General features: G+C 42.2%; 1 protein-coding gene across 3 annotated transcripts in view; it reads right to left on the bottom strand.

The window, feature by feature from the left end:
• Window positions 1-308: 308 nt before the first annotated feature.
• sh3rf1 (SH3 domain containing ring finger 1) overlaps window positions 309-12,031 on the bottom strand; it is a 166,164-nt gene continuing 154,441 nt past the window's right edge. For all 3 annotated transcript variants that reach the window (XM_043703587.2, XM_043703578.2, XM_043703596.2), the window contains exons 11-12: window positions 9,663-9,997; window positions 309-3,660 (exon numbers count right to left, since the gene is read on the bottom strand). In XM_043703587.2, the coding sequence (XP_043559522.2) occupies window positions 3,492-3,660; window positions 9,663-9,997 (504 nt within the window). In that variant the 3' untranslated portion in view covers window positions 309-3,491. The remainder of the gene's footprint in view (window positions 3,661-9,662; window positions 9,998-12,031) is intronic.

Below are 12,031 nucleotides of genomic sequence, written 5' to 3'. Positions count from 1 at the left end.
AAAAGCATCAGACAAGCATTCCCAGACATACATCTGACATACAGACAGCACCGAGTAACCAGAACCATTCGACTGGACAATGACAGCGTTTCCCTCTCAGTTTCACCGATGGAATGGTAGCACAAGGGACTACCTTCCATCCCACAAAAAGTCATAAAAATCTGTTCACCGTGTGTAACAAAATTTGACAGTTCAAGAGATATAACTCTGGCATGATTGTGCATGTTAGAAACACTCACTGCATTTGTGCAACATGCAACATCCTCTCAATGTGTGGGAGGAAATGTTAAGTGCATCCACATTGTGCAGTCATTAAGGGTAGTGCTTTATTTATGAGACAGACATTCAAGACAGACCCATGAGCCCACATTTGAGATTTGCAAATTCTTACAGTTCAGGTTTCAGATTTGATTTATTGTTCCCGTATAATATGTTACGGTTATTCTGTGAAATACCAGAATCTATCAAGATACATCTTCAATCTGCAGAGGCCAAATATCAATGCAGTCTCTCCAACTACAGCAATTTTCAGACATAAGGAGAAAAATCCAGGTTAAGGTATGCGACAATTACTCATTTAATTTCATTCAAGTACACAAAGAGATTTTGTGGGTAAGTCTCTAAAAGAATCATCAAAGAAAGGTTGGTCACATCATTATTTTTCAAGGACATTGTGTCTATTATAGCAAGTTGTTGTCCATGCAGTGCTGTAGGTTTAAAGACCTGGAACCAATTGACTTGAGCCAGTGGCACACCTCAGATCTAACACATTCAAAGGCATAGCACTGAGGGGTGAGGGTGCTGATGGAGTGGGGTGGATTGGGCCCAGGACCAACAAAACTGAAAACTGCAATGACGAGAGAATTTTGGAGGGGAAGTAGTTCTGCACCATTATACACGGCCAAATGGCATCGGTATAAAATTCTGATCTCTAGGCCGGAGGTTAACACTTGGATAGCTAGCTCAGAGCAGTGACTTGGAAGATATGACTTGGAGGTGCCAGTGTTGGATTGGGATGGACAAAATTAAAAATCACACAACACCAGGTTATAGTCCAAAAGGTTTATTTGGAAGCACTTGCTTTCGGAGCGCCGCTCTCCTTCATCAGGTGGTTGTGGAGGTTAAGATCATGCTCACAGAATTTGTAACCAAAGGAGTCCTGTGTCATGGAGATGTGATACAGTAAACAATCTGAGATTAAACCTTTCATCTTTTATAATGGGATATGCTGGTTTCTGTTCTTTGATATGTAAATCCCAGAACTTCTTTTCAATTACATTCTCAAGATAGCTCAGGTTGTGTGGCGAGTACTCACGTGACTCGGCCAACGTTGTCTATCTCATACGCTGCAGGCAAAGATGCCCTGAGGCATGGTACATTGGTGAGACCGAGCAGAGGCTACAATAATGGATGAATGGACACTGCACAACAATCAACAGGCAGGAGGGTTCCCTCCCAGTTGGGGAACACTTCAGCGATCCAGGACATTCAGCCTCGGACCTTCGGGTGACCATCCTCCAAGGCAGACTTTGGGACAAGCAATAATACAGAGTGGCTGAGCAGAAGCTGATGGCAAAGGTTGGTGCCCACGGGAATGGCCTCAACCGGGACCTTAGTTTCATGTCACACTACAGGTAACCTCACTGCACGATACACTCACTCGCACTCCTACATACTCACACACCCACACAGAACCGCCCCCATTCACAGTCTTGAGTGCAGGGGTGTATGCACACTCATACACTACCTGCACTCACCCCCTCACACATACCACATCTCTCACACACACACACACTCATTCGGTCACTCCTACATGCGCACACTTAAACTTATGGGGTGAATTTGTTTTTGCAGAATTACATTTTATTTTGCTGCATGAATCCATGTAAAGCTCTGTAGAACTATAGAGGATTTGTTAGCCTGACATAGCATTGGGACACAGACAGACGTCACACCATTAAGTCCCACCACTATCGGATGAAGGAGCGGTGCTCCAAAAGCTAGTGCTTCCAAATTAAACCTGTTGGACTATAACCTGGTGTTGTATGATTTTTAAAATTTGTACACCCCAGTCCAACACCGGCACCTCCAAATCAAGACTTCACACCATTGTTCAAAAAGCTGAACGCCCTTGAGAATGTAATTGAAAAGTAGTTCTGGGATTTACATATCAAAGAACAGAAACCGCATATCTCATTATAAAAAGATAAAAGTTTTAATCTCAGATTGTTTACTATATCACATCTTCATGACACTGGACTCCTTTGGCTATAAATTCTGTGAGCATGACCTTAACCTCCACCACCACCGGATGAAGGAGCAGCCCTCCGAAAGTTAGTGTTTCCAAATAAACCTAGTGTTGTGTGATTTTTAACTTGGAAGATAGGCTTGCATGCACAGTTTGAACCACTGTATGAACAAGGGAGAGCAGACTCTTGGTCTTCTACACTCAAGTCAAAAATCAATTTTTAAATTGTCACATGGATTAACCAGGTTGTCACAAGGACCCCCTGCCAGTGCTTTGCGAATCATACTTGGCTATCTCATTCACTTCCTCTGTGCAAGCTACAAGTTCAGGCCTTGATCACAATAAAATGAATGGTAAGAAGAATTGAGAACAGATGATTACAGAGTGGAGACTTCCTCTCATTCACAAACGGCTTTCCAGTTTTAAATTACCACTTCACAGCTTCTTTCTCGAGGTTGCCTTAATGCCATGTCTTCCACGGGGGCCCCTCCACACAAAACTACGAACTGAGCTCCCAAACCACTGCAATAGACAGTACAGGTCAACACCATAACATACCTACACTGGCTGCAACACGCAGAACCATCGTACAAAATTACAACTCCGTGCTCAAGTCCTCGATAACAATTTTCTATAAGTTCACTAAACCAGCAATCAGTAATGGAGTTAAAAGGGCTGTGTACGAAGAGGTACCATGTCGAACTGAATTATGAGGAGACAATCCAGCTTCCCCTCTCATATAATAACACTTATAAATTATACAATTTTCAACATTTGACATTATAGAACTTTTACTTTACATGAAGAATCAAGGACTTAAAAAAAACTAATCCAATAAGTTACAAAGTTTTCTCTTAATTATAGCCTCTTTGTAAACAGTTGATCTCATTTAGGTGCCAGAGAGTAGCTCAGGTGTTTGTGATTCAGTGAGGAGGATGAAGATTAGCTGATGACAGACCAAATGACAGTGAAAGGCACAGAGTGAATCATAAATAATCACACAAACTGTACACACGAGGAGTCGTGTCACCGGTGAACATCACTGAGCTGCTGCTGTACCTCTGGAAACTCAACAAACAAGAAGAAACATAAATCCAAACAGCTGTTGCCTTTTGCTATCTTAAACCTCCATTTCAGCTGTTGTTAGGGCTACTCTGCACAATAGCCGGTGCTTGAGATTGTTGTGTGTGCTTTATAAACCTCTCTGTTGAGAATCGTGTGCGCGTGCTTTATGAAAGGGTCCTCAGATGCTCTCGACGAAACTGCCAGGGAACAGGCCAGTTTTGCCATTGCGCTGCAGGGTACCCTTGAACCAGCCGTCCTCTCGTTTCTTGTGCACAAATACAATGTCACCATCTTTTAGTTCCAGCTCAGCCTCGCTCTGCGGAGGATAGGATACGACAACTCTGTACCTGTTTGTAAAAGAAATGTGCATTACCATCGAGATCTCAGTTGAAGCACTGTGCCTAGTTTTGTATACCTTTCGTTAGGATGGCCACATCTTAAACAGCGTACATAATGGAACTGTTCCACAGACAATAGCCTTAGACGATGTAGATAGGCTGTGATGATATGAGGTAGAAAACCCTGTTTTCACAAATGTGAAACAAACTTGGCAAGATCACACCTGGAGTAGTATGTGCAGTTTTGGTCTCCACATTTAAGAAAGGCAGCACATTGAAGTTTCACTAAATTTGTCCCTGGAATGAAGGGTTATTCAATGAGAATAAATTAGGCTTAAATTCTCTGCTGCTTTAGATTAATGAGAGGCAATCAAATTGAAACATTCAGAATTCTGAAGGGACTCAGTAGTGTGGATGTTGAGAGACCGTTTCCATTGGTGATAGAATCTGAATTTACAATGGTACAGAATTTAGGGCTGATCATTTGGCCTGAGGTAAGGAGACATTAATTGACTCAAACGGGTGGGAATCTTAGGAATTCTCTACCCCAGAGAGTTGAGGATTTTTTTTTCCCTCTTTATTCATTCACGGGATGAGGGTGTCGCTGGCAAGACGAGATTGCTCACCCCTAATCAGCCACATTGCTCTGTCATTGAATATGTTTAAGGCTGGGACTGACAGATTTTTGGCCCTTGAGAATCAAGGGATACAGGGAGGCGCGGGGAAGGAAGTGGAATTGAAGCCAACAGATCAGCCGTGATCATCTTGATCAGAGCAGCAGGCTCGATGGACAAAGTAGTCTATAATCCTGCTCTTATTTCTGGTGAACTGCATAAATACTTGCAATTAATACATTTTCAATGCTAGGGGGCAAATGGAATTAAACTGGTCTCTCAGAGGACACAGGAAATGTCTCTCCTGGCTCACAAATTGCACACAGTTTGATGACTTAAGCCAAAGGAAGGATCCAGAAAAGCGCACAGGTTTTTACAACTACATTAGCCTGGATACGCACAACAGGATGAAAAGAGTAATATGCATATTTATGACTGAGAGAAAAGGTAGATTTGTTTGAGGTGGGCGGTTTGAATCTGGAAAGTCTGCAGCACACACCAGGTCCCTTGCCTGAAATATTCTGGGTACATGTAGAAAAACACCAATTAAGCAGACAGCAAGCAATTAGCAGTGCGGGAACACGAGGTTTCTTTCACCTGTTCCTGTTGCAGCTGGGATGTGTTAAAGCCAACCTCAATCCAATCAGTCCTGGAGCAAAACCACACAGAGTACTTCCAATTAAACAGCACTTTCCAAGCTCGTTTAAAGAATTGAATTGAATTTATGAAAGACCATGCAGATAAGGTTATACACTGCAAGGTGTGGTATGCCACTTATTTTAACTGTGGCTCATTTGTCTCCTGCTTGTCTGCCTGCATTTTACAGCTTTTCAAGTAAAGCTGAACTTCACTAACTTTCTCCAAATTGTCCCAGGATTTTGGGCTGAAATTTCATTGTTCTCGGTAGATTTTCTCATAATGGTGAATCCTTTTTTAAAATTGTAAACACAGAATCCACCTCCCACAGCAAATTCCCTCCCACCTTCCCTTAGCTCAGGTCTTCCATATCAATTGAAACGGACTTGAGATGATTCTCAATTACAATTTCACAACTTTACCCAAGCAGCTCTAAAGTAAATACCCACTTTCTGTTAATTACCCAACAGATACATTCCAATACCATTACAAAGACACAAAGTACTAAACTGCTGTCCTGGAGGGACTAATAAAGGTCAACATGCTTTATGGTTTACTGATACAAAACAGAGCTTTTCTGGCCTTTTTTCAGATCAGATGACAAAGTGATGTGTTGCCTCATGTGTCGATACTGGTTAGACCATCATGTGGTGCCAATTGTGAGGAACAGCGTCCTCACTCAATATTTATCCTTCAACCATCAATAAAAAATGATCCAGCTGCTATCATTCAAGCTGGAAAGGAACACAGTAATGACTAACAATTGGTAGCGAGCTCCTCCGAAGTAGAGTCAGTCAGGCTGAAGATACAAAAGCTTGCACATACCAACAGCTTCTTCCCTTGTTGCTATTAGACTGCTGAATGGACCTCTCGAAATGTGAAATCTAAATGTTGATCTCGCTTTGTGCCCCTCCTGTGCAGCCGTACCCCTGTAAGTCTCGCTCTGTCTAAGCACACTGTGGCCTGTACATCCTTGTTTGCTACGATCTGCCTGTACTGCTTGCAAAAGAAAACTTCTCACTGTATTGAGGCACATGTGACAATAAATCAAACCACTTGCACATCAAGCTGCAACATGCATCTAGTCTAAACACCTGAATGAGGCAGGGCGCCAGAAGGGGATTAAAAAAAAGGAAGCAAATTCCTGCAACTGGAGGCCACTACCTTGGGTGCACCCTTTCCTTTGCGCTCAAAGATCTACAGGTAAGGAATCTATCTGTTTAGTCCCATGATTACACGTGGCAAAAACTGGAGAGCGCCAATTGTTCTCTGTGATCTTGCTGTGTGGAAATTTGTTGTTGCATTTTCCATTTTCCAGTAGTGAGTACATTTCAGAAGTATTTTGGAATGGCCTAGGGTCATGAAGGATGCTGTATCAATGCAAATCTTTCTTTCTCTTTCTCAGGTCGGTGTGTTTTGGCTCTGCTGCTCACTATGATGTGCCTCACCAAACAAGAACAATGTTTGGCTCAGTCACAAGCAAGACTAGAGCTGATCTCTCAGCCAGTCTGTTCCCATGGAAACCCTTAGCTGAATCAAAATAAACCAAAGTTATTTGGTTTTGCAGTTGCTGCTTTACTGAAAGGCCACATGTTTAATGTGGAAGTCAAAAAAAGGAAAAGCGTAAACAAATAGTATTTGCAATATTCTGAATGGTCTCCACAACTAATATTAAGAATAGCCCATAGAAGGCACCTTTGTCGAGAAAGACTGGTATTTATTTGTGACGATCACATCCTTCCTAAAGACTGGGGCCCAGAACTGGATGCAATACTCCAGGCAGAACTGGTGTCTTATATCAGTTAAACATAATATCCGTGCTCTTGTACTCTATGACCCTGTTAATAAAGCCTTGGATACTGTGTGTTTTATTAATCACACTCCCCAACCTATCCTGCCATCTTTAATTATTATGCACATACACACCCAATTCCCTCTGCTCCTGCACCCACTTGAAAGTTAATTAATTCTTTCATGTGCTGTGGGTATCACTGGCCATTCCTAACTGCCACTGAACAGAGCTGTTTGTTAAGACTCAACCACTGAAGAAGACACATGTAGCCTGGACTAGATAAGGATGGAAAGGTTTCCTCTCCTAAAAGCAATTTGTGAACCAGTTGCACCACGATTACTAAGGCCTTATGTGGGTCTACCTATAGCAGCTCACCAACACCTTCTCAAGGGCAACTTGGGATGGGCAATAAATGTTGGCTCAGCCATTAATGGACAAGTTCCCTGAATGAATAAAAAACCCTTATGCTACTGTTATGCTATCACCATTATGCTACTGTTTCACAGAGTTAGAGTCGTACAACACGGAAACAGACATTTCAGTCCAACTAGTCTATGACAATCAGATATCCTAAACTGAACTAGTCTCATTTGCTTGCATTTGGCCCATATCGCTCCAAACCTCTCTGACTCACTTACCTGTCCAAATATCTTTTAAATGTTGTCAGTGTATCCACCTCTACCACTTCCTCTGGCAGCTCATTCTACACACCCATCACCATGTGTGTGAAAAAATGCCCCTCAGGTCCCTTTTAAATCTTTGCTCCCTCACCTTAAACCTTTGCCCATAAACCTTATATCGTAATCTCTCCATGTTCTTCCTAGTAAAATGATTCATCTCACATTTCTCCACATTGAACTTCTCCTGTTGACCCATCCTACGATTATGTCTAAGTCCTTATCAAACCATTCACCCCACTATTCACAGTAGTTTAAATTTTGTATCATCCAAAAATTTTGAAATTGTACACTAAGGTCTAGGTCATTTGTGATTTCATGGTTACTATTGTTGAGATTAGCTTTCAGTTTTAGTTTTATGGTCTAAATTTAAATTGTACCAGATGTTGACGTGGCATTTGAACCCATGCTATCAGCTCCCTTGAAATCTGGCCAATATTTCATTGGTCTTTCTGGTTGCTTTCTGTACCGTTAAGGATTTGGAAAGCCAACTCATTTCATGCCTCTCCAGTAGCTTTGCATTTAAAATCTTTTTTTTTCTTGAATCCACAGTGGTTGACTTCACACATCACAAAGTACAACTCCAACTTTTACTGTTAAGTGCACTAATTTCCATCTGTCAATATCTTCACCAGAAGTTTAGGAAGCATTCTGCTGGAGTGCTCAAAATTTTAAAAGTTCTCGCTGATTGAGGCAACCAGAGTCATAGAGATGTACAGCATGGAAACAGACCCTTCGGTCCAACTCGTCCATGCCGACCAGATATCTCAACTCAATCTAGTCCCACCTGCCAGCACTTGGTCCATATCCCTCCAAACCCTTCCTATTCATATACCCATTTCTTAAATGCTGCAACTGTACCAGCCACCACCACTTCCTCTGGCAGCTCATTCCATACACAGACATATATTTAAACACGTCACAAAGACAATGAAGAAATCATAGAATTCTTACAGTGTGGAAGCAGGCCATTGGGCCCAACAAGTCCACAAAGACCCTCTGAAGTGTAACTCACCCAGACCCATTCCCCTCCCCTATTACTGTAGATTTACCCCCAATTAATGCACCTAACCTACACATCCCTGAATACTATGGACAATTTAGCATGGCCAATTCACCTAACCTGCACATCTTTGGACTGTAGGAGGAAACTGGAGCAAACACGGGGAGAACGTACAACTCCATACGGACGGTTGCCCGAGTTGGGAATCGAACCCGGGTCCCTGGTGCTGAGAGGCAGCAGTGTAAGCCTCTGAGCCACTGGGCCATCCTCAGAAAGGGACAAGATTTGTTTTCCTCTTTGCTTAAAGCACAGGTGTCCCAGCTGAAAAAAATGGCGCAAGCAGTTTCAATAAAGGTTTTCAAGAGAGGAAGAGAACATTTTGAAAAACTCAGTAGGTATGTAGGAATAGTGCAGGAGAAGGCAATTAAGTAACATCTTTCTGAGATGAGGGATGTGTATGAAGGGGCAAGTGACCACCTTCTTCTTCTGGAATGAACTACAATTCTGCATCTTTGGTTTCACATTCACGCTGAGAGAGTGATATTTCCACCTCTCTGTTACATGCTGCAGCTGAAGTTACTGATGGCCTGCGCACACGGTTGTGATGAGATTAGTAAAGATGATGGAGCGGTGAGAGACTGGAAGAGAGACATTAAGCAGTCTTCACTTTCCAAAGCCTCAGTGCAAAACTCCCAATCACTATCGGTTTTCCCAAATACATTTTCTGACTTTCTTTTTCATTGATATCGTTTCCATTTTGTAAAAAAGCACTTCTGGTAAATGAATAACTACACCACACTGTTAATGATTAGCTGTTGCTAATGGGTTTCTTTCACAATGTCTAAACATCAGGATATAAATACAATCAGATGATTCAGCAGCCACTTTTGAGCATAGTGTTGCCAACAATGACTTTGTTAATGATTCATCAGTTCTCCACTGCTCTCCCAAAACAGGCGAGCCACAGGGAAAGGGAGAGTCAAAGAAGTGCAAGAGAAGAAAGAAAAATGAAGAGAACCAGAGTGACAGATAGAGGTCAGCAACTTGCGAGAGGAGGGGATTAAAGTGAGGACGGAGGCAATGGTAGACAGAGAATTACTCTTATTTTCATGCCACTTAGGGGTTTAATTCACAATGAAAGTTTCAGGGTCATGAACAAGCAAAGCTGAACCCTTTTTTAAAATGGACCAACACTTCGGTGAAGATGAGATTACGGAGCAAACAGCATGCAGTCTACATTTATTCTCCCTCTTTGTAAAGACTGTACCAAAGCAAAGTGAAATGAATACCTTTCACATGGTACGGATTTGGATTCCAGTTGAACTGAAGCCATGGATGAACACGGTTGCCTGGGAGGAGGAGCGATTGGAACGCCAGAATCTAAAGAAGCTGTTTTTCGATGGAGTGTTTCCAGTGCTGTTCCTTGGGCCTCTGTGTCCACGGGGCAGGATCCGGCTCTGCCGTGGCTGATACTTGAAGGGACTTCTGGACCCACAGCCCCCTGGAGCAATGTCTCTGAAGCCGCCTGTTCGGATTCTAAAGTGGGCGAAGATGGGGGTGATGGCCGAGACTTGCGCTTGGTAGACGCACCTGACAGGAGTTTCAGGAAACCTTTCTTCTCCTTCTGTAACAATTAATGAGTTTGAAACTATAACTTTCAACTATAACCAACATTTACACTGAACTGACACGCGAGATTCAGCAGGGAAAATATCTGTTGGTCAATACACAGCAAAACTAGATGTTCTCCTGCGTGTAAAGTTCTATTAAAGAACTTTCCATTAAATCAGTCTTTATCTGCTTCCACTTTCAATCAATTTTCTTCTTGTACCTCTCAAAGGTATTACCATCATCACTACAAGAAGTGCCGCAGAGTTCCCTGGATGCTGTTAACACTCAAATGGCCATTTGTCATGTAAAAGCCCCATCATTAGGGCTGGCAGCCTTTCTTTATAAGAGGTGTCACTATGGAGACTCACCTTGTCCTCTAACAAACTACAATATAAACACCGGAGTTGGCCATGGATGGAAACTGGGAGCAGGAAACCCAGTGAACCATCTCCTGCCCAACACTGAGGTATAGTTAATTGTAGCTTCCTGGCTGCATCAATAACCATCCGTGTCGACCAAAACACCAAAGATTTGCTTTCTCTAGATGACAAAAAGAAAATACCTAATACATCAGCTAAATAAATAAGCTAATTTATGGGTACCCTAATGCCTGTCTTTCAGTTTAAATAGAATTAGTTGCAAAATATCTCTCAACAACTTGTGATCGATTGGAATCCGGGTCAGCTGTGATTCTAATTAAACCCTTGAGTGCAGGAGCTGTGTGACTACTGCGGTGTGGGCAACCACTTTTACTGCCCTTTCCAAGCTGTCCCGAGGCATTAGTGACCCACCACCTTAGTCTTTGTTTTATCTGATAATACTCAGCTTGCAAGTGCTCAGGGACAATGCTCCAACATGAATTAAACATCGGTTAAATCAGTGAGGTTCCTTCCCAAATAAAGACAGAAATGATGTCATACCAAATCGTCCACTTCATGACCATGGTATCAGATTTATATTTCTCCACCTTAAAAAAACGGATTAAAATTTTCAAGCTACCACAATGTGATCTGAAACAATTTTCTGTGCGTTACTGCACTTGTCCTGTGTCTCACCAGTGCAACAACATTGCACTGTGGGAATTAAACTCAACACCCTACTTACACAACCTTTCAGTTGTAATGCAAGTTTGTAGGACAGGAATGTTTGAGAAAGAAAGTTTGGAAAGGAGGCAATGGTTAAGTTAGTTAAGTTTAGTCAGCAAACAAGAGACCATCAAATGTCACCTCTGATAGGAACAGAGTCACTGGGACAAATCTCAATTGTCAATTAGCATGTTTTGTTTCAGTTTGAAAATCATTGAAAGAATAATATCTCAATTATCATATTCATTTAACTTTACAGTCAATTGTTAGGTTGTCCTTGCAATTATATGTCACTTTCCCCACTCCATTCAAACAAAGCACCTTACAGAAAACAACTTCCAGCTCATATTGACCAGTGTCACTCGGGGGTAAGATAATAGGAAACCAAGATGCATCATCAGGAGATTGGTCTGCTCTCAACAACAACCCATTTTTCTGCCCAATGCTCCCAGATTTCAGCAGCCTTCCCTTGTCACATGCCCCATGTTGCCATCTCCCTTTGCTGCTACATTTTTGTCATTTATACCTGCTTTGGACCCAGAAGAACATAGGAGCCAGAGCAGACTATTCCAGCCTTCAGTCCTGCTTCACCATTCAACATGACCCTTCAAAACCTGTCCAACATCCACAAGGCACAAGCGAACTAATAGAAGACAGAGTTGGGAAAAAAGGAACATTTTCAGGATGGCAACCTATAACCAGTGGTGTGCCACAGGGATCAGTGCTGGGCCATAATTATTCACAACATATATTTATGATTTGGATGAGGAAAGTGACTGCATTAAGCCATGTTTTTAGATGACTCAAATATTTGGCAGGAAGGCAAGTGGTAAGGATGACACAGAGTCTACCACAAGATATGGACAGGATAAGTGACTGGGCACAGCATTTGGCAGATAGAATATAACTTGGGAAAATGCAGGTTCTAAACTTCAGCAGGAAGAATAGAGAAGCTGTTATTT

This window comes from Chiloscyllium plagiosum, unplaced genomic scaffold (genome assembly GCF_037043375.1).
Source record: "Chiloscyllium plagiosum isolate Xiang-an unplaced genomic scaffold, Cpla_swu_hap1 HiC_scaffold_2, whole genome shotgun sequence".
NCBI classification, from domain to species: Eukaryota; Metazoa; Chordata; class Chondrichthyes; order Orectolobiformes; family Hemiscylliidae; genus Chiloscyllium; species Chiloscyllium plagiosum.
This window is presented reverse-complemented; position numbering and strand designations above follow the sequence as displayed.